Genomic DNA, 26,025 nt, shown 5'->3' with positions numbered 1-26,025 from the left:
GCCACAGTATGCCCACATGAAACACTTGAGGCATCCTCTCTGCCCACTGTAAAATCAGCCCACGCTGCTGAGCCCACAGCTCTTACTAGGGCCTGCATATTAACAAAGGGAAAATCTTCCACTATCCACAGTCACTCCTGATATGCCTTTGGAGTCTACCACACTGTGGCGCCATCTGGAAACACCTAACTTCTGCAGGGACTCCTATTGCCAACGGGCATACAGTTGCTTCCCTATTATAGGCTTTTCACCTCCTGCTAAAAATTCTGGTGTTTGCTCTCCAGCCCATGCTGAGCAGACTGACTCTATATCTCCAAGAACCAATAGAGCTGACAGAGCTGTTAAATACACAGCCAAGAATAGACCTCTCATCCTTTTTCCACCCAGTTTATAAACCTGCCTTTACTCCTGACTGATATTATTGGTTATCAGGTAAGTTATCCACAATCTGAAGAAGACAAGTGGGTACAATAGGGTGGCAAACAATTATCAGTTGGATTATACATGGGGCTGAGTGGAGGTCCTGTGGCTTCCTGTCTTTTGATGTTTGGCTTGCTCTTATCTCCATCAGATGGGCATGTGCAGATGGGAGATAGTTAAGAAAATGGAAGACATTGGCTCTGCCTGGGCATCCACAAAACTTCTGACCATATTATTTCCCGACATGCCGCTTCTAAATCCCACCAAATTCCTGGAGGAAACCAGCATGCCTCAGGGGTCCTCCAAGGCCCACACTGCCCCTTCAGCTCTCCAAATGGACTTTATAGACCTGCCCCCAGCTTTCAGCTACTCCCACTGTTTGGTGATTGTCTGCATGTTGAGTGGATGAACTGAATGCTATCCAACTAACAACCCAATGACACAACAGTGGTAAAGAAATTAATAACTGAGATTGTTCCTGGTTTTGGCATTCCTTCACTGACTGGATCAGGCCAGGGAATCACTGTACAGCAGAAATAAACCACTTGCTTGCATAAACTCTGGATACTCATTAAAACTTCATACTCTGCACCATCCTTAATCACCAGGGTGAGTGTAGCACAATGATCTAGACATAAAAAGGGACTTTAGGAAAAATCTGTCAAGAAACTGGACTGACTTAAGTGTCAAAATCATTGCCCTTAGCCCTTAAAAAACATGTAATACTCCAAATAAGAGAAATGAGTTTATCACTTTTGAAATATTTTTTTAAAGGAATTTCTTAACCTTTCATTCCTGGATTGAGTGAACTTTATAGAGACTTAAATGAACAACTTGATTCTATGACTAGTTATCTACAAGAACTAACTAGTATACTTGAGGCATATCATCCACAGTAATAAGGTCATAGCCTTTGCCTATTGACAAGCCTTGCCATCCATTTCCACATGAAGGTCTTCAGAAGAAAACATGTGCTGTCACCTCACTGGGAAGGACCTTATGAGGTCCTGTGAGCCACCTACACTGTCATCAAAATAAAAGAGAGATTCCCAGATTCATGAAGCAAGACCAAGAGAGCCAGACCACTACTCCCAAGACAACTGGAAGGCCATCCCCAGGAGTGACCTTAAATAAGGATTCCAGAGCCAATTCCCAGGCTCTGGAAGCAGATGACATCTCAAGATAGACAGTTTTCAAAAAATCATGGACCAAGAAGCTCCATATCCACCTTTGTTCTTCTTTTTTAGGTTTCTCTCTTGTTAAAGAAAAAAGAAAAAACCTTTTTTAACACAAAACCTCCCCTTTTCCCCATTTATTGAAAGACTGACTGGAGATTGCCTGTCTCAATCTGTCCTACTCTTTCTCTGATCCTCCACTATCAGCTTTCTTTCAAACTGTGTCTTACTCCTCTTAACCCAGACTGTTTTCTCAGCAAGTCAGGCACAGATTCAGCACCCTTTACCCCATTTTCCAACCCTGTTCACATAACTAATCAGTCTGATTCTTGGTTGTGTCAACATCTAGATAATGAATAAGAACCTGAACTAGTTTTTCTTCCTGCCAGTATGAGAAGGTGGATGTGAGCACTATAGGAGATTGTTGAATGAAAATGTGTGGTATCCACAACCAGAAAATCAACATCACACAACCTCTCCTTCCAGTGAGCTAATTGGGCCCAGAAAACCTCTATGGAAGCTCAAGGACTGTCCCTTGCTCAGGCAAAGTCACTGAGAGAGAATACTTCCCTTTGTGTAAAAAGAGGCATGCTGCTGGACCATTTCTTGGTGACATACCAAGGCAATATTGGAATCAAACCCAGTGGATTGATTCTTGAGGCAGCATCCTCAGACCTCTCAAGGAGGTCACAAGGGGGTTTGTACTAACTCTATGGCACAAACACTTGCCAGATCACAAAATGTTTCAGCTGGTTCTCAGGCCACCCATGGACAACTTGAGGTATCACAGCCTCTTCCCTGATCAGGCTGCCCAACTCCACAACTTATACACAAGTAGACCAAAAATCTGAACTAACTTGGTCAGGTGACAAAGCCACAGCTTGGAACTGTCGAAGAGAGGCTACAGGCCTTCTATATCAGATACGTCACAACCTGTTCTGCTCTTACAAACCGACAGGAGCACCTTGGAAATGAAAGTGTGCAGATACCAACGTGACTGGTGACAAAGGGCCTGAGTCACCGCAGACCTGGGGAAATGTACGCTCCACTTTCACCTTGTCCATGAACTACTGTGGTCTTTTAATCTCATGTGTAACAAGGGTATAAAAGATTTCCACCTAGGGGCCGGCCTGGTGGCGCAAGCGGTTAAATGCGCACGCTCCGCTGCGGCGGCCCGGGGTTCGCTGGTTCGGATCCCAGGCGCGCACCGACGCACTGCTTGGTAAGCCATGCTGTGGCGGCGTCCCATATAAAGTGGAGGAAGATGGGCACCGATGTTAGCCCAGGGCCGTCTTCCTCAGCAAAAAAAAGAGGAGGATTGGTGGATGTTAGCTCAGGGCTGATCTCCTCACAAAAAAAAAAAAAAGATTTCCACCTAAATGGTCAGGATGATGTGGACTCAGATACCAGACCCTTTCTGTCACCAGATGCTCCACCTTAAATGCCAGCCAAATTACAAACTTGGGCTCCTTCCTTCATGAAGTCATGCCACATAAATGTATCAGACAAGACAACTCGATAGAAAACCAGCTTGTGTATCACCCCTCCAAATTCTTTTCAGTATTGAAGATTTATTCCCAAGTTTTGGAACTTACGATTTGGAAAAGGTGATCCTGAATATCTCTATGATAATAGAACAAGAGGTCAATATCACTATATGAACACTAGAAGCGCTCCAATCAGAAGTTAATAGTTTAGCTTCTGTTGCACTCCAAAATCATCGTGCCCTGCCTACACTAACTGCCCAGCAAGAAGAGCCTGTGCAACCATTGGTGTATCAGTCAGGGTTTTCCAGATAAGCAGAAGCAATAGGAGATGAGAGATGACAGATGGATAGATAGATAGATAGACAGATAGACAGATAGATTGATGATAGAAGATAGATAGATTAATAGATGGATAGATGATAGATAGATACATAGATACATAGATACATAGATAGATAGATTGATGATAGAAGATAAATAGATGAATAGATGGATAGATGATAGATAGATACATAGATAGATACATAGATAGATAGATGATACATACATACATAGATGAAGATAGATATTTAATATGAGTGATTGGCTCACTCAAGTATAAAGGCTGAGATATCCCAAAATCTGCTTTCTGCAAGCTGGAGACCCAGGAAAGCTGGTGGTGTACTTTAAGTCCAAGCTTGAAGGCCTGAGAACCAAGGGAGCCAATGATGGAAGTCCTGGCCTGAATCAGAAGGCCCAAGAACCAGGAGTACTGATGTCGGAGAACAGGAGAAAATGAAGTCCCTGCTCAAGGAGAGAGTGAATTCACCCTTCCTCTCCTGTTTTGTTCTATTTAGGCCTTCAATGAACTGGATGATGCCCAGCTACACTGATGACTGATCATTTTTACTCAGCCTACTGATTCAATGTTAACATCTTTCAGAAACACCATAACAGACACACGTAAAAATAATGTCTTGCCAGCTATCTGGGCCTCCCTTATCTCAGTCTAGTTGACACATAAAATTGACTGTCATGATTGGCAAAAAGTGCTGCTTATATGTGACTCAGATGGGACAAATAGTATCCACTTTACACTTTTTAAAATAGAAGATAAACATTCTCCGTCAGATAAATGAAGCTCAACCATTTTATTGGACTGACCTGTTTCAGGGTTGGGAGCCTGGTTTAAGGGGATGTGAGGAAATGTACTTAGATTTGTTCTTTTCTGCTTGTTTATTTTCAATCTAATTTAACCTCATCACTCCCTTTGTAGATATCTTAACTCTCAGTTACTAAACCGATTCTTTCCACAGACACCAATTGAGATTTTAATATGTGAAACTTCGCAGGAAGTTTCATAAGGGGGAAAAATAGGGGTTCAGAACATGCCATCCCAAAATATGTTGCTTTGGCATGTTGCTTAATTTGAGCTAAAGGTGCTTGAGAACTAGCCGACACTGGTACCTCCCCCAATTGCCTAAAACTAAATATAAATTTCCCCTTTTGCAAATGAATTTACATTTATGAAAGAAGATCATGTTTGTGAAGGTGCCTCCATCCCAGGAATAGAGATACAGCTTCCAAGCAGCCTGCATTTAGGCGACGACTGCAATTCTCACCTTTAGGGCACTGGCAACTCTTGGCACAGCCTCAAGTACTGGGAGCCTGTAAGAACACGGAAGGCTTGGGCAATCACAAAGGTTTGAGAGCTGTCCAAGAACTAGGGCAGAGTTGAATGATAAGATGCATCTCCTACACGAAACCAGTCCTTCAGGATGGGGAGGTGGCTTTTTACCTAATGCACAGAAACAAACGTAGAGTGTCAGGAGAAATGAAGAAACAGAAGAATGTGTTCCAGTAAAAAGAATAAGATAAAACTCAAGAAACAGACCTTAAAGAAATGAAGATTAGTGATTTACCTGATAAGGTTCACAATAATGGTCACAAAGATATTCACGAAGGACAGGAGAACAAAGCCTGAACAGAGTGAGAATTTCAACAAGAAGATAGAAAATATAAGAAAGTACAAAAGAAACCACAGAGCTGAAGAACTGTGTAACCAAACCGAAAAATTCCATAGAGAGGTTCAACAACAGATCAGACGAAGCATAAGAAAGGATCAGTGAACTCAAAGTCAAGGCAGGGGCAGGACAGTGGCTTCACACAGAGAAACCCTTGCAGTGTAGAGAACAGAAGGGAAAGAGAAACAACATGAGGTTGTCATGGGCCAGTACGCTCAGCCACGCTCTGTGAGAACACTGATGGGGAGGTGAAGGCTGTCCACCTCTCCACCACCAGAGGGGAAATTAGCACTATGTGTTGGAATCCATCAATGATAAGCAGGCCCCATAGGAAGGGGTAAGGGGTATGGGAGAGCAAGAGCTTTTAGAGGGCCAGGAGTAAACGTTCTGCCAAGGAAATACATGAGTGATCACATTAAGTTTGAATGGAGGGATGACGTTTGTAAAATAAAAGGGAAATAGTCATAGTTTGGAGGACAACAAAATTTTTTCTTCTGATCATGACCTGGTACTGTATTTTCCCTCCCCTCAAAACAACTACAAAATTGGATAAAAATGGGTGAAAGATTTTTTGTCTCCCATTGGGTACCAGCAGAGGGGTCCCCATGTCTTCAGCTGAGAAGAGATCAGCACTTGCATGTGAGGAGACCACCAAAGTCCAGGAAACAACCACATGGAAGGCCCAGAGGGAGAAATCCATGGGCTCCTACGCAGTCGGGAACGGTTCCTGCTCTCACCAGCCAGATGAGGAAAAACTAAAACCTTGAAACTCAGGGAGCACCAGAGCATGTACTCCAAAGGGTTTTACAGAACACTGGGGAGATAGCGACCCTACTCTCAGTGCTGACCCAGGAAGCCTGAACAAAGCCCCAAAGCTCCAACCAAAAGGATTAAACGGTTTCCATGTACCTCACCTGAAAGCCAGACTAAAACACCTGTAATGATAAAATAGAAAACCTTTCAACCCCTATCAAGGTAAAATTAACAACGTCTACCTCTACCTCCAAAGAAGTAGGGAGACACTGTACTCCACAATGAGGAAGAAGAGTAATCTGCAGACAGGGCCGGAGGCAGCACGGGATAGAGCTGGCAGAGAAGTCAGTTGTTGGAGTGGCATGTCATAGAGTCAGAGAGCCAGAGGAAAGTTTGAACATGTTGAGTGGGGACATGCCTCTGCTTCCACCTCCCAGCTCATCTCCATGTTCTCACTCCTAGACACGGCCCTCCCCCTCTGCCAGCTCAACCTCAGAGGGATTTCTGCCCAGGCTCACCCACTGCCACGCCCTGACTGTGATCTAACTCCCTCAGGTGACCCACCCAGGGGTAGTGTGCTGGCAGCTGAGGCTGCCCTTTGTTCTCAGTCAGTGTCTCTCTCCTTGATGGGAAGTGGCCACAGCAGACGGTTCAGACCTGGCTCCCCTGAGGATCCTCCCTTTATCCATCCTCGTTGACAGATGTCCCTGAGCAGGGCCATGAGGCTGGCAGAGGCCCAGGTCACGCTGAGGACGCCCCTCTTGCTGCTTGGGCTCTGGGCGTCGCTGGCTCCAGTCCAGCGCTCTCAAGGACATCCCTCATGGCGCTACATCTCCACCGAGGTGGTGATTCCCAAGAAGGAGTCGCAGCATGGCAAAGGCATACAGATGCCAGGCTGGCTCTCCTACAGCCTGCATTTTGGGGGCCAGAGACACGTGATCCACATGCGGCGCAAGAAACTCTTTGTGCCCAGAGATCTGCTGCTGATGACTCAGGATGACCAAGGAGCCTTACAGATGGACTACCCCTTCGTGCCTCTAGGCTGCTATTACCTTGGCTACCTGGAGGAGGTTCCTTTCTCCATGGTCACCATGGACACGTGCTATGGGGGTCTCAAAGGGATCATGAAGTTGGACGACCTTGCCTATGAAATCAGACCCCTCAAGGATTCCCAAAGGTTTGAACACATTGTTTCTCAGATAGTGGCAGACCGAAATGCAATGGGACCTACCTATAGACTGGGGTATGAGGAGAGGGACCCCCTGTTCTCTCAGGCAAATGCCAGTGAGGTGCCCAGGATCTCTAGCAAGCTCTATGCATCCCACAGAGGACTGATCAGAGGCCTTCTCATGAGCTCAAGGTCGATATATAATGTGTACAACAATGTAACAAACTGTGCAATATTTATGATAAATCTAGCCAGTTTGATTGACACAATGTATCAAAGTCTTGATATAGGTTTCTATGTTAGCTGCGTACTCGTTTATAATCAGAGAGATCCAACTGAGCTAACCGTCCTTCAGGTGCCAGGCAGTCCCTTTTTTCAGTATTTTGAGCGTTCGTTGTATAGAACTCTGAATCCACATTCAAGCATATTAGTGAATCAAGAGGGGCCCCACGAACTTCAGTTTAATCCAGTCCTATATGCTATGTGCAACGCGCAAAATCTCATCATGGTGGGTTCTCTATACAGACATTATTTATTGCTGTCTATCATTTCAAGCCAACAGATTGGGAGAACGCTTGGTCTGTATTATGATGAATCCACTTGCATTTGCCAGAGAAGGACTACCTGCATCATGAACAGATACCCTGTGCTGACAGATGTCTTTAGTAACTGTTCCTTTGAACATACACAGCACATAGTTGGCAACAATGTAGCGAAATGCATATTCAGCAGTCACATGTTGTATCACAATAAAAGTCTGACACATGCCCGTTGCGGAAACTACATAGTGGATATCGGGGAGCAGTGTGACTGCGGCTCCTTCAAGCAGTGTTACAGCAACCAGTGCTGCAACAGTGACTGTCGCTTGACGCCTGGAAGCGCCTGTAACACAGGCAGATGCTGCGCAAACTGCACCTACGCCCCCGTGGGGACTCTCTGCAGACCAATCCAAAATATATGTGATCTTCCGGAGTACTGCGGAGGGGTGTCCTTGGAATGCCCCTCAGACTTTTATCTGCAAGATGGAACCCCGTGTACTGAAGAGGGCTATTGCTATCACGGAAATTGCACTGACCGCACCGTGCATTGCAAAGAAATCTTTGGTGAAACCGCTGTGAAGGCTCCAGATAGCTGCTATACCATAAACAGAAAAGGCCATCGATACGGACACTGTCGAAGAGCTGAAGAGGAAGTCAGATTTCAGGCCTGTGCAGAAGCAGATATTCTGTGTGGAAGGCTGCAGTGTATCAATGTCACTCACCTTCCCCAGCTACAGGAACATGTCGGCTTCCATCAGTCTCTCATCTCAGGTCACTTGTGTTTTGGAGTGGATTCACACCGTTCCACAGGAGCAACGGATGTGGGTCACGTGAGATCTGGTACCCTCTGTGCTCCTGGAAGGTTCTGTGACAATACCTATTGCAATGGTACTATGGAACAAATAAATTACGACTGTGTCCCTCACAAATGCAGTCTTAGAGGAATCTGCAACAATCTGAGGAACTGTCACTGCCATGTGGGGTGGGAACCTCCACGGTGCATACAGAGAGGTGCGGGAGGGAGTGTAGACAGCGGACCCCCTCCACGAAGAGTGCGGACAGTGTCGCACAGCCAGGAGTCAGTGATATATCTGAGAGTGGCCTTTGGCCGCATTTACGCCTTCATAACTGTGCTCCTCTTTGGAGTGGCCACAAATGTAAGAACTATCAAGACCATTGAAGTTAAGGAAGTGACAGTTGATGAAATTAAATAGTAAATCATCCTCCCGACCCTGTACAACTATAAGCCATAGAGAATGAACATCTGTGAAAAAAATCAATCAAGAGATGGCAGAGCCGGCGTCCACATTTCTAGAAGTCTGCGGGAGACACAGGGGTCCCCCCACCCCACGGATGGAGTGAGACGTGTCAGCATTCTCACACCAGGTCTCCTGCATGGGGTGCTGACAGCACTCTGAAATAAATCTTAAAAAACCACATGTTGGTGTCCGCTGCGTATTGTGTAAGCCTTTCAGAGCCCAGGCTGAGCCTGAGCCTCTAGCCTGGTGGGGAGACCTGAGTCAGCAGCTGGGTCTTCCCCTGAGGTTGCTGGTCCCACAGTCAACGGAAGTTGCCACAGGCTCCTTTTGGGGCATATTCGTGACACATCCCCAAAATACTGCTCTTGAGCACTGAGGTTTTCCTCATCCTCTAGGAAACCTCTGCTCTAAACCCAAAGTGGATTCAGGGCAATCGAGGGCTACTGCCAGCCAGGCCTGCCTGTCCCAGACTGGGGTGGCTGTGGCTGTGGGGTGAGGGTGATGTGGGCTCAGTTCCCCCACAGCACAAACTGAGAGACTTAGTTTGAGCCTCTGGAGAGAAAATTTCTGTAAGAGGGAGACTGAGGTCATGATGTCAAATGCTGCATTCAATGAAATTCAATCAGAAAACTAGGAGAAGTGTCTGTCAAGGACTCTGGCATTCAGAGGGAGCCCTGTGAATGTTAGTTCCCCACTTCCTTCTTGCCTCTGCATTGGAATGACTGAAGAGAGACTAGAAGCTAAGTCATGGTGAGTGACAGACACAGGTCTTTCCAACAGGCCTGTGGGGGTGGAAAACCAGTCTACCTCATATCTAAGTAATTTTCAGTGAACTATTATAAGGTAATGTAAAATTAATAAAAATAAAATTCATAAGTAATTTTTTTTAAATTATTTTAAATTAACATTGAAACTTATATTGGTTTTTTTCCCCATGCAATACAGGTCCATCATACAGAATTTAAAAGCCAAAACCTCCCACAAACCTAAGGACTTACACTTCCCATATCATCCATAGAAAACAGCTTTTAGTCTGTTGTAACGTTGTTTTCGAGTGTTTTCCTAAATGCACGTGGTTAAAACTGTGCTGCTTCCGTACACATTGTTTTGAAACCCTACCCTCTCTTCTCCAACTACATCCTGGTATCTCTGAACTTCCTTCCAATTTCCAACATTCAGTCTACGTCTAGGATACTCTGGCCCATTTTCATGGCCGCTCAGTGTATTCCACTATTTTGGTGGTGAATATAAATGCGAAGTTCAAGTGAGAGATCTGGAGAATTAAATATCAGCTCACGTCCACGTCCTTGAACGTTAAGGGTTTGCTTATGCAGCACCACCCTCCCGGGACCTTTTACTCCTCTTCCTCCTGCCCCCTCCCACCAGCAGACCTCCCCATGTGGCTGGCAGGGTCTTCCTGCCAGGGATCATCTCCCCTCTCCCCAGGGCTCCTTTTCATTTCAAGCTCAGCGTTGGATGGACACCGAGTCCTGATCTCCTCTGCCTCCCTTTCTATTGTCTGTTTTTCTTTTCCTTTTCTGAGTTTTGGTCATCACATCCTAGCTCCTGGCATGGTTAATTGTTTGTGATGGAAGTCCAGAGATGGTGTGTGAAAAATTGTGGAGGTTCTGGGTAACGTGACTCTCCTCCAGAGAGGAATGGCCCCACTGAGCCCCCAGAATCAGAGCACAGGCAGACTTCTGGGCTCTGATGTAGGACAGAGCCAATGCGAGGCTGGGTCCCAGAGTGTGCCAGGGCTTCTGCTTTTCTCTCACTCACGGGGCACAGCCTTCCAGGGGCCCAGGTGACAGTCTGGGCCGTTTCTCCTTGGAAGGCTGTAAAGTCAAGTATTTGACCTCATCTGCACCCCAGACGACAGAAAGTTAGGCTTAGGTTTTTTGTTTTTCTTTTTCTTTCCTAAATATATTCTTTTCTAAAAATTTTATTTATTTTCAGATGTCATTGACATACAACATGTGTAAGTGTACAATGTACAATGTGTTGAAGGCACACATTTAGAGACTGCAATACGATGACCACTGTGCAGTTAGACAAGAAGTCCATCAGGTGACATAGTCATTGTTTCTTTCTTGTGGTGATAACAGTGAAGATCTAGTCTCTTAGCAACTTTCAAGTCTACGATACAGCATTGTTGACTATAATCAACACACTGTGCATCAGAGCTCCAGCACTTGTTCATCCACTAGCTGCAAGTTTGTCCCCTTGAACAACATCTCCCAGTTCCATCACCCTCCTGCCCTTGGTCACCTCCTTTCTGCTCTTTCTTCACCAGTTCCACTTTAGATTCCACGTGTGAGTGACACCATAGAGTACTTGTTTGCCTGTCCCTGCCTGATCTATCTCACTCAGCATACGCCCTCAAGATCTATGCACGTTGTCTCAAATGTCAGGATCTTCTGCCTTTCACAGGCAGGAAAATATCCCATTCCATGTATATATATATATATATATATATATATATATACACATATATATATACATATATATATATGTGTGTATATATACCACATCGTCTCTATCCAGTCATCGGTGACAGACACTTAGGTTGCTGCCATTTCTAGGCTATTGTGAACAATGCTACAATCAATATGGGGTTACAAATATCTTTTTGAGATCCTGTTTTCATTTCCTTTAGATATATAGTCAGCAGTGGGATTGCTGGATCATATGATATTTCTCTTTTTAATTGTTTAGGGAACCCTCATACTGTTTCCCAGAGTAGCTGCTCAATTTACATTCCCACCAACAGTGCACAAGGGTCCCTTTTCTCCACATCCTTGCCAACACTTGTTATCTCTTGTCTTCTTGATAACAACCATTCTAACAGGTGTGAGGTGACATCTCCTTGTGGTTTTGATTTGCATTTCCCTGATGATGAGTGATGTTGAGCACCTTTTCAGGTACCTTTGGCCATACAGACGTCTTCTTGGGAAAACATCTATAAAGTTCTTCTGCCCATTTTTTAATCAGATTTTTTTTTTTCAGTTGTTGCTGTTGACTTGTATGAGTTCTTCACACATTTTGGATATTAACCGCCCATGTAATATATGGTTTGCAAATAGATTTTCCTAGTCCATAGATTGACTTTTCACATTGTTAATTGTCTCTGTTGCTGTTCAGAAGCTTTTAAATTTGATGTCATGCCCTTGTCAATTTTTGTTTTTGTGGATTGTCCTTTCTGTTCCATGTCCAAAAAATCATTGCCAAGATAACTTTCCAGGAGCTTCTTCCATATGTTTTTTTTTCTAGGAGTTCTATGGTCTCAGTTCTTATGTTGAAGTCTTTAATCCATTTTGAACTAGTTTTTGTGAGAGACGTAATTTATGGGTCCAATTTTATTTTTCGGCATGTGCTTAACCAGTTATCCCAACAGCATGTGTGGAAGAGACTCTCCTGTCCCCATTGAGTGTTCTTGGCCCCTTGTCATACATTATTTGACCCAAGATGTGAAAATCGATTTCTGGGCTCTCTATTCTGTTCCACTGGTATATGTGTCTGTTTGTATGCCAAGACACAGTGTTTGCATTACTACAGCTTTGCAATACAGTTTTAAATCAAGGAGTGTGATGCTTCTGGCTTTGGTCTTCTTTCTCATGATTGCTTTAGCTATTTGGGGTCTTTTGTGCATCTTTACACAGTTAAGGATTGTTTGTTCTAGTTCTGTGAGAAATGCCATTGGAAATTTGATAAGAATTGTATTGAATCTGTGGATCATTTTTGGTAGCATGGACATTTTAACAATATTAATTCTTCCAATCCATAATCATGGAATATCTTTCCCTTCATTTGTGTCTTCTTTAATTTCTTTCATCAGTGTCTTATTGTTTTCAGTGTATTAGTCTTTTGTCTCCTTGGTTAATTTATTCCTAGGTGTTTTATCCTTTTTGATGCAATTGTAAATGGATTGTTTTCTTAATTTCTATTTCCAATACTGTTTTGTTAGTATATAGAAACGCAACTGATTTTGGTATGTTCATTTCATATCCTGCCAGTTTACTGGATTTGTTCACTAGTTCTAACAGGTTTTTGGTGGATTTTTTAGGGTTCCTATATACAAGATCATGCTTTCTGCAAACAAAGAGTTTCACTTCTTCCTTTCTAATTTGGAAGTATTTTAGTTCCTTTTCTTTCCTGATTGCTCTGACCAAGACTTCCAGTACCATGTTGAATAAAAGTGGGGAGAGTGAACACCCTTGTCTTGTTCCTCATCTTAGATGAAACCCTCTCAGCTTTTCACCACTGGGTATGATGTTAGCTGTGGGTTTGTTATAGATGCCTTGATCATGCTGAGGAATGTTCCCTCTGTCACCGATTTGTTGAGAGTGTTTATCAGGAACGGATGTTGAATGCTGTCACATGCTTTTTTTGCATCTACTGCAATGATTGTATGTTTTTTATTCTTCAATTTGTTAATGTGGGGTATCACATGGATCTTGGACTTCCCAGCCTACAGAACTATGACAAAAAAATGCTTGTTGTTTATAAGCTACCTAGGCTGTGGTATTTTTCTATAAAAGCACAAAAGGATTCAGACAGGGAGAGTCTGGGTTTTTTGCCTCTCCCAGCTTCTAGAGCTGCGTTCCTTGCATCCCCTGGCTCATGGCCCCTTCCTCCATCTTCACAGCCTGGAGTAAATTACCTCACATCAGTGGTCGCACTGTTTACTTCTTATTCTGTAGTCTAGTCTCCCTCTGCCTGCCTCTAACATAAACAATTGTGACTAAATTTCCAAATAATTCAGGAAAGTATTTGGATCTGAGGGTCTCTAAATTAATCAAATCCAGCAAAGATCCTTTTGCTATAAAAAATACTATCCACAGATTCAAAGAATAACTCACACTGCCACAGTCTACCCTCAGCCCTCAAGGAATTACATCCAACCCATAGGTCAATTATATTAACACTTTGGATATGTCCCAAAATGTCAATCCTTAAAGCATTAAATCAAGTCCAAAATCTATCCAAGAACCATCATCTCAAAAGTCCTAAAGTTAATCATCTAAATCAGATGTGGGTGAGAATTTGACTATAATCTATCCTGGGGTAAATCCTCCATCTGCCCACCTGCAATACCAGAAAACAAGTTATTTTCTTCTAAAACACAACTGCAGGGCAGGCACGTGATAACAGTTATGGACACTTCCATTCCAAAAGAGATAAAATGGGAGTTAGAAGGAATCCCCTGCGTGAATCAACTTTGAAATCCATCCAGGAAAACGCCATGAGGTTTCATCGTCTGAGAAGAGTCTTCTGTGGATCAGACCACAACCCCTGTGCCTGTTGTTCTAACCTTGGAACTTCCCGTCCTCCTCCTTGAAAGGTGCCACGGGGTGGAAGCTGAGCCTCTTCATCAGCCTGTGATCTGTCAGTGGAGCTTTGAGAATCCAAACACTTTCCTTCACTTTCTGTCTCTGTTTACAAAGAATATGTCCTTCTGACGCTTGCTAAGATGGTGAGGAAGACTTTATTCAAGACACTTGCAGTAGGGGGTTTGCAGTAGGAGAGAGAAACAGGTCTCTCCTCTGAAGGCAGCAAAGGCAGCTGGGGATTTACATCAAGGAGCGGAGTGAGGGTGTCAGTCGATGGGAAATAACTGAGAGGAGACATCATTTGAACAGAAGGCATATAGTGCTTACGCTGGAAGTGTTCACCATTGTATGCTGGATGAAGCAGAGGGGCAAAAAACATTGTCTATTTCTCTCCAGGGGGCTTTGGAAACACAGGTGCACTCAGGTCTAGCAGTAGGTGCTCAGAAGACCAAGGGTCTCTCAAGACCACCAGGCGGTGCACAGGACCACCAGGGGGCGCTCTGCACCACCAGGGGGCGCTCAGGAACTACTGAGCTCCTGTCCTCACAGAGGAGCTGGGTTCAAGTCTGGTCTCCTGTCAAGGGTTTTTATCTCCTTGCTCTGTAAACCTCTTCCTGACATGCAGACAGTACCTACAGCTTCCTGAAAGCTGTAGAAACACAGACATGTCCTCTCTTTTTAGAATAAACTCTCATATGTAATAATCAAAGTACCAAAGACTGGAAACTAGGATAATATTAACTTATAAAATCATGGCAATAACTTTTTGAATTTAGGTGTACATTGGTCTCCATTTCAAAGATGAGCAAATTAACCTTACATAAGAGCTTTGTACTGATATCAGGTACTCTGAATTTAAAGTATTTCAATAATTATTTTATTATTTTTTCTTTAAAGTTTCCCCTTGATGTCTATGTAGAGAGATCCTGTGTAAATGGCCCTTGTGGTTGTTGAAAGCCCTCGGTCTCTCCATCAGCTCCCTGTCTCTCTCTCAAGGCTTCTCAGTATCTCCAAGTTCTAGTGACAGAAAAGCATTGTCTCAACACTTCAATCCTGTTGGTCTTCTTGAAGGTCAGGGAGCCAGAGCACACTCAGGGGCGAGGGCACCAATGTCAACATTTACACGGGATCCACTCTTACAGGGTCTGCAGCCTGTGGGCCCTTTTCCAGGTGCATCTTTGTCTCCAGACCCTCATGCTCATCCACTCCACAAAGAGGAGAACATCCCCCTCACTCCACCCAGCTGCTCACGTAGCTCAGCATCTGGAGGCTCAGGAGAGGGACACACTGGGGTCTGGGACTGAAGAGATGAAGTTGAGGTCAGGTGTCTTCTCCTCAGCATCTCATGATGAAGATGCAGTGGAATATTTCCACAGGGGGACGTGGTGTGGAGATGTTGCAGCCCGGGTAAGGTTGGATCATGTAGTTGTGCTGAATTGACATCCGTTTTAAAAGAAATTTGGCATCTATTTTGGAATGATGAAAGTTTGGTTCTTCTGATCAATTGGCAGTTGGTAGGTGACAGAGAGGAGAAATAAGCGGTGACTTTAGTTTTTGGATCCTAGGTCCATGACATATCCCCATTTCATTAAACACAATGTGGCTGACAATATATACTCACATTTTACCATTGCTGTGTTCACACCCCAATATATTTAGTTTTCATTCACTCAATTGTGTATTCAGGTTTTCACCTGAGCCCCTTCAAAACCCCTGACACGTCTTTGCGATGACCCCTAAATGTACTTTCACGAGTATGTGGAGTCTACTCACCCAGCTCAGGATTTACCTTATCAGCCTGTGCCTTTCAGGACTGTGAATGTTGTCTGTGCAATTTCCTATTAGACACCTAAAGTTAGATTCCAGTAACTTCCAGGGTAGCCCGCATTTGTCTTTGACAAGGTCGTTGTTTGAATATCGTCACCTCCTTGGCTAGTTACTGAAGGACTGTGTGCTGTATGAAAATAATCGTTATAACATTTTTCTGTAAAACAATTCTCTCCAGGCCACATTCCCTCCCTCTGTTAATATCCTTGTGTCTTGGGAAAATTCTGAGTTGCAGAATTGGAGAAATGAATTATTGTACTAACAATTTATTAAGACTTATTCCCAGTAGAAACGGTCAAAGATGTGAGGCCAACAAGGCAGGTGAGTGGAAGAAGATGAGCACAGGTGTCATGTCTACAAATTCCCAGAGAGGAGCCTCAGCCTGCCCTGCACAGGGGCTCTGGGGGTGAACAGGGCTCAAGGTGTCACAAGCGAACTGGATGTCACATTCCTGCTCATGTGACTAATGGTGAATAAATGGGTGAATACCATGGGTGGGGTATATCTCATCGAGTGTGTAAAGAAGATATTCTGATTTTCAGGTGAATCATAGATCGAGGATAACTGTGGGTTCACCTGAAGTTTTCAACATGTGGCGTCTTCTCCAATCACAGGTACACAAGATGGATGGAACACAAGGCCCACCTGGAACTCACGTATCACAACAATACAACACAGTAACAAACTCTCAGTGTGATGAGAATCACATCACAGAGGAGATTACAGGGAAAGAGAATAGGAGCTGTGCTGGGCTCAGCATGGAGGAGTCGAGACCTGGATCATGAGTGGATGGTGGAGAGTTACGCTGGGGCCAAGGTGGGGCTGGAGAGGTGGAGGCCTGAAGCACGGCAGCTCTATAAGGAAGGGAGTCATCAAATCTGTTTAAAAAGAGCCTCAAAGCCCAAGTGTCCTCACATCCCAGACTCAAAAAACATCTAAAATCAGGAGAAGAGATGCCCACAGAGTCCCTGGGAGGACTGTGGACACTGACCTCAGTCCCGCCCCACTTATAAGGACAAGGCTCCCCACGTGCAAATTTCTCTTCATGCTCGAGGGTAAAATCCACTCTCGGGCTGTGGGAGCTCACAGCTCTCTCCTCAGACAGGGCTGATGTCTCTGGGGAAGGCAGAGCTGTGGTCTAGAATAAGATGAGACTGTTGGGTCTTCTCCTGTGCCTGGTGACGGCTCCCCAAGGTGAGCGTCTCAGATGTCAGACCTGGGTCTATGGGGATGGCTGTGACTGCACATGACTGACAGGGACTGATTCTCCTTGTCCCCAGGTGTCCTGTCCCAGGAGCAGCTGTAGGAGTCCGGCCCAGGACTGGTGAAGCGCTCTCCCTCACCTGTGCTGTTTCTGGATTCTTCATCACAAGCAGCTATTATGGCTGGAGCTGAATCTGCCAGCCCCTAGGGAAGGACCTAGAGTACATGGGGTACATACAGTATAATGGGAACACATAGTACAATCCTTCTCTCAAGAACCACATCTCCATCTCCAGAGACGTATCTCAGAACCAGTTCTCCCTGCAACTGAGTTCTGTAACTGCTGAGGACACAGCCATGTATTACTGTGCAAGAGGCTGTAATTATGAGAGACACAGTGAGGGGAAGTCTGTGAGCCCAGACACAATCCTCCCTGCAGGGGTACAGAAGGGGCTGGGCTGCAGGGAGTACTCAGAACCAGCAGGGGGAGTTAAGGGACTACAGAACAAAGACAAGACCCAGGGGCAGGTGCAGAAGGGGGTCCAGAGGGAGCTTTTTGTGGGATCAGGGATTTCCTGTCCTTGCTCTCAGCTAACGCCTGGGACAATTCATGTTTCTGCTTCTGGCTCTAATTTCTCATATTCTCGCTGCAGCCAACCAACGAGGAAGCACATTGTCTGCTGCACATGAGATACCACCAGTGGCTACGAGCTTTTCCTGCAAGTTCCTATAGGCCTCGATTTTCTGTCTTGATGAAGACAACACCCTGAGCATTCTCATCATCCCTGAGAAACACCAGCACAGTCAGGGCACTCTGTGTGCTGAGCTCATCTTCTCTGCCCTCAGAGGGGCACTCACTGACCCCACATGTCATGAGCATCCCCCTAGGACATCTGCCCTGTGGGGTTCTTTGTTCTCCCTGCTACAGTTTACGCTTTCACTCACAATCCACTTGGGTGGACATTGATGATCAGGGATTGCCCCCTTCTGTAGCTGCCCCTCAGTCTCCTGGATGGAAAACCAGCCCACCTGAGGGGATGCAGCTGTGAGATTTCACCATGAAACACGCAGGAAGATAAGCAAACAGACAAAAGCCCATCACAGACATGCTGGGTCATGTTCTGGGTGGGTCTCTGAAAGCAGCCCTGTAACCTTGTCTCTCAGCTGCCACAGGAGAATCCACCTGGATAATGAGAACCAGCTGGACAAAGTCCTGATCCCTGTCCACCCTCTACTTCCCTCCAGTTTTCCAGAGAATCCCATCCCACCATTGCCCTTATTTTATATTCCTTAATTCCACCAGAATGTCCTAGAACCGTATTTCATCAGGCTGGAGCATAATCACTCTTCCCAGATCCCCACCAGGTGTAGACACAAAATGAGGCTCCATAACCAATCCCAACAATGATGACAGAGACCTGAAGTGGTACTGAAAGGGGAATATTTAGCTTAACATACGATTCAGAAAAAATGAAATATCAAAAAGAAATATGATGATATAAAAGCATGACCTGTGAAAGAAATGTTAAGTTGAACTTCTTAAATATTTTGCTCTGGAAAAGATACTGTAAAGAGGATGAAAAGGTACACCATTCTCTGAGCTAAAATTTCCTCTGATAGTTTCCTCGGTTCCTCTCCTAGTTACAATGGGTTTCCACTAGAGCCTTAGGATGCTGACCTTGGCAGCTTTCTCCCTGCACATTAATTGCTTAGTACTCAGTGGTGATCGGTGAGGTGGGGCTGGGTGCATCTCAGCAGTATGTGCTGTCTCTTCTCCCAGACAGAACAATTTTGGGTGAGGAACTCTTGGGTTGTGTCCCTATTACTGGAGGACCAGTCTTTAAAGGGACTAGATATCTCCCTAATTATGTGGCCTCTGAGAATATCACACTATAGCACCTTCAACATATTCCACTTCAAGAAATCCATTAAATGTTTCTCATTTATTCTTTACTGGTTTATAAGCCATCTGGTGGTCTCTGACCCAGATAAGCTATTAATTCCATGCTCTTTCTCTTTAAAATCACTTATTTCTCTCCAGATTTCAGGTTTGTTTTTTGCACTATAATTTCAATTATCTGATGTGTTGAATTAAGTCACTAATTTGCAGTTTATCCAGTAGAGTTGTTGTTGTTGCTGTAAGAGGGACAACTTTTTCCTCAGCTGTGTACATCTCAGAGCTGAGCAGCAGTTATATTTGTAATTCCTAGAATCTGGAAACAATCCAAACATCAATCAAAAGCTTAACAGACAAACACATTGTGGTACAATCATTCATTGGAATACTTCCTATTATTACAAATTATGAATGCTTGGCACACAGAATGGTTGTATTCACAAGCAATGTTGTCGAGTGAAAGAATACAGACCAATCAAATTCGCACTACATGATGAATTTATATACATTTCAGTAAATGAAAACTAATCTAAAGTAACACAAAGATCAGGAGTTGACCATCTATAAGTTGGCTTAATGGAAGACATGGGAATTACACTTCCTTAAAACTATTACAAAAGGCAAATGGATAATTAAGAGAGAAAGACAGACCGAGACATTGATAATGATGCATGATATTGTCCTCATCTCTACATGAAGGAGTTCAAGAAAGGGTTCCCACTCAATAGATTTCTCCACTTTTCAGGGGGATTTGGGGAGGGTGGTTTTGGGGAGGATGCTTGTATGACTGCAAAATCTCCCCACACCACTTCAACTCTCTCTTCTGTTCTCTGATGTGGATGCCAGGTAAAAGGATGGTTCTTAAGCAAGAAACTATAATATAATTTTAAACCTTCATGTCAGAAATCCTAAGCTCCTCATGGGAGGTATTGCACCTTCACTCATTCTGACAGAATTGAGGTCACCAATGAATGCAGCTCCACTGCATAGTGGTCAAGATAGCCCATATGTTCGGTATCTGTGTAACTCTACTCCATGTGGATGGAGTGGGCAGAGGGGGAGGACCTTGCTGGACTGGAATTGCTTCTAGTGGGTATCTGTCCCATCCTTTCCAAATGTGGAAATTTGGGATTAAAATCCATGTCAAATCAAGGGAAGTAAAAATGGTGGCTGAGGGTTTTAGGTCAGTGGATGTGTTATGCAAGGGGGAACACCCAGTAGTATGTTGGTGCCTTGAGAGAGGCACAGAGCCAGAGAACATTGTCTCTTGGCCCAAGGAAAGCTGATGCCCACAGGGTACATCCACATTCTTCCAAGATCACCACAGCTTTTAGAACCTGATGAGGCTGAATGGAAGCCAGCAAATATGCCTGGTTTTCCTCAGGAGAAATTAGTTTCCTATGATCATGGTGTCAAATTACCACACACCTGGGGATCAAATCAACACATTTATTCTCAACACATTTATTCTCTCTGGAGGTCAGAGCCTGAAATCAGTTTCCCTGGCCTGAAATCAAGGTGTTGTCAGGGCTATACTCCCTCCAGAGGCTCTAGGGGAGTGTTATTGTCTGGATATTTATGTTCATCCCACCGCCGGAATTCATGTCTTGAATCTTAACCACTAAAGTTAGTAGATGGGGTCACTGTGAGGTGCGCAGTTCATAAGAGTGGAGCCCTCATATATGGGGTTGTTTCCTTTCTGAGCCACCAGTGAGCTTGCTTGTCCCTTCACCACAAGACGACATGGCAAGAAGGTGCCAACTATGACCCAGGAAGAGGCCCCTTCCCAGAAGCTGACCAGGCTGATACCTTGATATTGGACTTCTCAGCCTTCAGAACTGTAAGAAATAAATGCTTGTTGTTTTCAAGCTACCCAGTCTCTGGTATTTTTCTATAAGATCCTGAAGGGACTCAGAGAGGGAAAGTGCTTTTTTTTTTTGCCTTTTCCAGCTTCTGGAGCTGCATTCCTTTCATCCCCTGACTCATGGCCCCTTCCTCCATCTTCACAGCTGGGAATAAATAGCCTTGCATCAGTGGTCACACTGTTTTCTTCTTATTCTGTAGTCTAATATCCCTCTGTGTCCCTCTGATATAAATGCTTGTGATACATTTCTAATTAGTTCAGGAAAATCTTTGAATCTCAGGATCTCTAAATTAATCCAACATGGGAAAGTTCCTTTTGCTATATAAAATACCACCCACAGATTCAAAGAATGACTCACACTACCTCAGTGCACTCTCAGCCCTCAAATAATTACATCCAACCCTAGGTCAATTATATTTAACATCGAACATCTCCCAGAGCGCAGAGCCTTTAAAGCATTAACACAAGTCCATAATCCATCTAAATACCATCATCTCAAAAGTGCCAAATGCAATCATTTAAATTAGATATGGGTGAGAATTTGACAGTGCTCCAAGCTGGGGAAAACCCTCTTCATCTGTAGGCCTGTGATAGTGGAAAATAAGTTTTTTTCTTCTAAAACACAACTGCAGGCAGGCGTATGGTAACAGTTATGGATAGTTCCATTCCAACAGAGATACAATTTGAGTTAGAAGGAATCACCAGCCTGAACCGACTTTGAAATCCACCCGGGCAAACTCTATGAGGTATTGTCTTTTGATGATAATCTTCTGTAGCTCAGACCCTAAGCCCTGGGCTTGTTCTAACCTTGGATCTACTCTTCCTTTTTCTTGAAGGTGGCACATGTTTGAATATGAGGTCTTTTATTAGCCTGGTTCGTGCTAGTAGAATTTTGAGATTCAAAAACTTTACTTCATTTTGCTGTCTTGCTGTTTATAATGAAAAAGTCCTTCTGACACTTGCTGAGATGATGACAAACTCTTTATTCAAGACTCTTGCAATAGAGAGTTTACAGGAGGAGAGAGAAACAGGGCTCACCTCTGAACACAGCAACGGCAGCTGGGGATTCACAGCCACGAAGTGGAGTGAGGGGTCAGTTGATAGGAACTAAGAGGAGATATCCTTTGAACAGGAAGGCATATAGTGCTTATGCTGGAAGTGTCCTCCACTGTATGTTGGATAAAGGGGAGGGAGGAAAAAGAGTGTCTATTTCTCTCCAGGAGACTTTGGAAACAAAAGCTGCACTCAGTAGTAGCACGGGATGCTCAGGACCACGAGGGGGCACTCAGGACCACCAGGGGGCACCGAGGAACTAATGAGCTCATGTCCTCACAGAGGAGGCGGGTTAAGGATAAAAACTCTGTCAAGGGTTTTGATCTCCATGCTCTGTAAACCTCTTCCTGACATGCAGACAGTACAAACAGTTTCCTAAAAGCTGTGGAAACACAGAGGTGTCCTCCCTTTTTAGAATGAAATCTCACACCCGTAATAACCAAACTGGCCAAGGACCAGGAACTAGGATAATTTTAACTTACATAATCATGAAAATAATTCTATGAATTTAGAAGTAAATTGATCTCTATTTCATAGACGAGCAAATTAATCTTAAGAGCATTCTTATTCATCTCAGGTATTCTGAATTTAAGGTATTTTGTCATATTATTTTATCTTCTTTAAGGTGTCCCTTGGTGTCTATGTAGAGAGATCATGTGTAAATAGCCCTTGTGGTTGTTGAAAGCCCTCAGTCTCTCCATCAGCTCCATGTCTCTCCTTCAAAGCTTCTCAGTATCTCCAAGTTCCAGTGACAGGAAAGAATGGTCTCAACACTTCAGTCTTTTTGATCTTCTTGAAGGTCAGGGAGCCAGAGCACACTCAGGGGCCAGGGCATCAATGTCAACATTTACATGGGATCTACTCTTACAGGGTCTGCAGCCTGTGGGCCCTTTTCCAGGTGCATGTTTGTCTCCAGACCCTCACGCTCATCCACCCAATGAAGAGGAGAACATCCCCCCTCACTCCACCCAGCTGCTCACGTAGCTCAGCATCTGGAGGCTCAGGAGAGGGACACACTGGGGTCTGGGACTGAGGAGATGGAGGTGAGGTCAGGTGTCTTCTCCTCAGCATCTCATGATGAAGATGCAGTGGAATATTTCCACATGGAGACGTGGTGTGGAGATGCTGCAGCCCGGATCAGGATGGATCATTTAATTGTACAGAATCGACATCTATTTGAAGATAATTTTGGAATCTATTTTGGAATAATGAAAGGTTTGAGCTTCGGATGGATTGGCCGCTGTCAAGAAACACAGAGGTGGTTTAAGGGTTATCTTTCTTTTCTTTCTTTCTTTTTTTTGTGGAGAGTAAGATTGGCCCTGAGCTAATATCTGGTGCCAATCTTCCTGTTTACTTGAGGACGACTGCCCCTGGGGTAACAGCTGAGCTATTCTTCCTCTATTGTGCATGTGGGACACCACCACTGCATGGCTTGATGACTGGTGTGTAAGTCCGTGCCTGGGATCTGAAACCACAAACCCCAGGCCATCAAAGTGAAGAATGCGAACTTAACCACTACACGACTGGGCCAACCCACAGGGTTTTCATTTTTCGGTTTACTGCTCTAAGGACTGTGGTATATGGCCATTTCATTAAATACAAGGCGACTGCAATATATACTTGCATTTTACCATTGCTATGTTCACGCGCCAATATATTTAGTTACCATTCACTCATTTATGTATTCAGGTTTGTACTTCTCTGTATGTCATTGAATTTGAGAATTTCTAAATATATCGTAGTGAGTTTCCCAGAAGTTGAACATATTCTGCCTTCCCCATTGTGAAATTACAGCCCCATCCTACTGATGGTGTCTGTTGTGCCTGCCAGCAAGGTGATTCTTTGCTCCCCTGCTCGGCTCTTACATGAGACCCTAAATGAGCTGGGCGGCACCACACGGTACTCAAGTGGGTCACCGGGAATGACACCAGTTAGAGGTGACGTGGGTGGGGCTGTTCCTACTGTGCTCCTTGCTTCCGGGTCCATAAAATGCCTGTAGATTTACATAATGCCTGCACATTGTCGTACTGTGCAGTTTACTACATGTCAGTTATTCATCACTAAAGCTATTACCTGTAAAAAAATGGATCACTGGTTGGAAATGATACAGAAAATAAATAATAACATGAAATTTCAGGAAGTTCTGAAAATATATCTGCATGTATCTTCCTTCACTATACATTCTTTGGTAAATAGTACAATGCATATAATTCACACATGTTCTAATTACAAGTGGGGGGTTTCTGCAAACCTCACTAGCCCTGCCCAGTTCTGTCACAGAGGTGGTTCAGAGGGCAGTTGAGTCCAGTTTTGAGGAGCATGCCCAAATATTATGGGCTAATTCTTACCATATGGACACATCACACTCTGGGACTCTGCCCTTTATGTGGGTGTCCAGACACAGAGCTTCATATATAGTTAGAGGACATGCAAATAGTGCCCTCCCTCTACTGATAAAAAAAAGCCCAGCCCCGACCCTGCAGCTCTGGAAAGGAGCCCAGCCCTGGGATTCCCAGGTGTTCCCGTTCTGTGATCAGGACTGAACACAGACGACTCACAACGGAGTTTGGGCTGAGCTGGGTTTTCCTTGTTGCTATTTTAAGAGGTAATTTGTGGAGACCAAGAGACGTTGAGTATGTGAGAGGATATGAGTGAGAGAAACATTTGATGTGTGACAGTTTCCTGACCTGGATCTCTTTGTGTTTGCAGGTGTCCAGTGTGAGGTGCAGCTGGTGGAGGCCTGGGGAGGCTTGGTGGTGCCTGGGGCGGTCTCTGAGACTCTCCTGTGCAGCCTTGGATTCACCTTCAGCAGCTATAGCATTGACAGGGTCCGCCAGGCTCCAGGGAAGGGGCTAGAGTGGGTCTCATCCATTAATAAAGATGGTAGTAGCACATACTATGCAGACTCGGTGAAGGGCCGATTCACCGTCTCCAGAGACAACTCCAAGAACACACTGTATCTGCAAATGAACAGCCTGAGAACGGAGGACACGGCCGTGTATTACTGTGCAACAGACACAGTGAGAGGAAGTCAGTGTGAGCCCAGACACAAACCTCCCTGCAGGAGGGACTCAGGACCACCAGGGGGCGCACAGGGCCAGAACTCAAGGACCAGAGGCAGGTGCAGATGGATGTTAAGGGCTGGTTTCCTGTCCTGGCTTCCTTTTCATATAACAGTTTCCTCAAGAGAACCTCTCTGGATTTGTGATTCTGCACTTCCCTCGGTGTTCTCTGATTAGAAAAGTCTGTTGTAATGGAAGAAAAACATTCTCACATGGACCAAAGTCAGAGAGTCTCTTTGAGACACACTTGTGCCTAAACGCCAATTTATTATCAAAGCTTCTGAAGTAAGTCAGCTAAATCCATAAAGGAGGCTCTCTTGGACTCAACAATGCAGCTCTGCCAAGCACAGCCCAGTGTGCCTAGCCATTAAAGTTTGGTGCACTCTGCTTAAGCGGCCTGGGTTCCGTTTCTGGGTGTGGAACCAAAACACTCATCTGTCAGTAGCCGTGCTATGGTGGCAGGTCACATAGAGGAACTAGAAGAACTCACAACTAGAATATACAACTCTGTGCTGGGGCTGTGGGGAGAAGGAAAAAAAAAGGAGAAAGATTAGCAACAGATGTTAGCTCAGAGCAGATCTTTCCCAGCCAAAAAACAAAACAAAAACATGATGATAGAAAAACATGGCCCCTGAAAGAAACATTAACTTAGACTTAAACATTAAAGCTTTCACTCTAGGAAGGAAGCTGTAAAGAGGATGAAAAGGCACATCATGGTTGGAGGAAACATCTCCTCTGATGTCCTTGCTTTTCTGTCCTCCGTTTACTCTGGGTTTCCTAGAGACTCTTCAATGAGGTCAGAGACCCACGCCGTCTCTGAGTGGTTTTCCCCGTTATCACACAAGACCCCTCTGGATGCGGGGGTAGGTGTGGGTAGGTGAGATGTCTCGAGTCCTGTGGTACTTCTTTCTTCTCCTGAGCCAGTGACTCTGTTGTGACCCTCACAGGGGCTTCTCAGTTTACCCCCTCCCTTATGTGAGACAGG

At 44.6% G+C, this 26,025-nt stretch overlaps 2 protein-coding genes across 2 annotated transcripts in view; both read left to right on the top strand.

Annotated features, from left to right (window-relative positions):
* Positions 1-6,557: 6,557 nt before the first annotated feature.
* Positions 6,558-8,759, top strand: LOC131421242 (disintegrin and metalloproteinase domain-containing protein 21-like). Its single transcript, XM_058567923.1, has one exon. The coding sequence runs from the start codon at positions 6,558-6,560 to the stop codon at positions 8,757-8,759; it is 2,202 nt and encodes a 733-aa protein (XP_058423906.1).
* Positions 8,760-10,836: 2,077 nt separating this feature from the next.
* Positions 10,837-26,025, top strand: part of LOC131421241 (immunoglobulin alpha-2 heavy chain-like) — a 32,596-nt gene continuing 17,407 nt past the window's right edge. Inside the window, exons 1-3 of the mRNA XM_058567922.1 lie at positions 10,837-10,871; positions 24,462-24,583; positions 24,688-25,008. Of these exons, the coding sequence (XP_058423905.1) occupies positions 10,837-10,871; positions 24,462-24,583; positions 24,688-25,008 (478 nt within the window). The remainder of the gene's footprint in view (positions 10,872-24,461; positions 24,584-24,687; positions 25,009-26,025) is intronic.

Source organism: Diceros bicornis, chromosome 24 (genome assembly GCF_020826845.1).
Source record: "Diceros bicornis minor isolate mBicDic1 chromosome 24, mDicBic1.mat.cur, whole genome shotgun sequence".
NCBI classification, from domain to species: Eukaryota; Metazoa; Chordata; class Mammalia; order Perissodactyla; family Rhinocerotidae; genus Diceros; species Diceros bicornis.
This window is presented reverse-complemented; position numbering and strand designations above follow the sequence as displayed.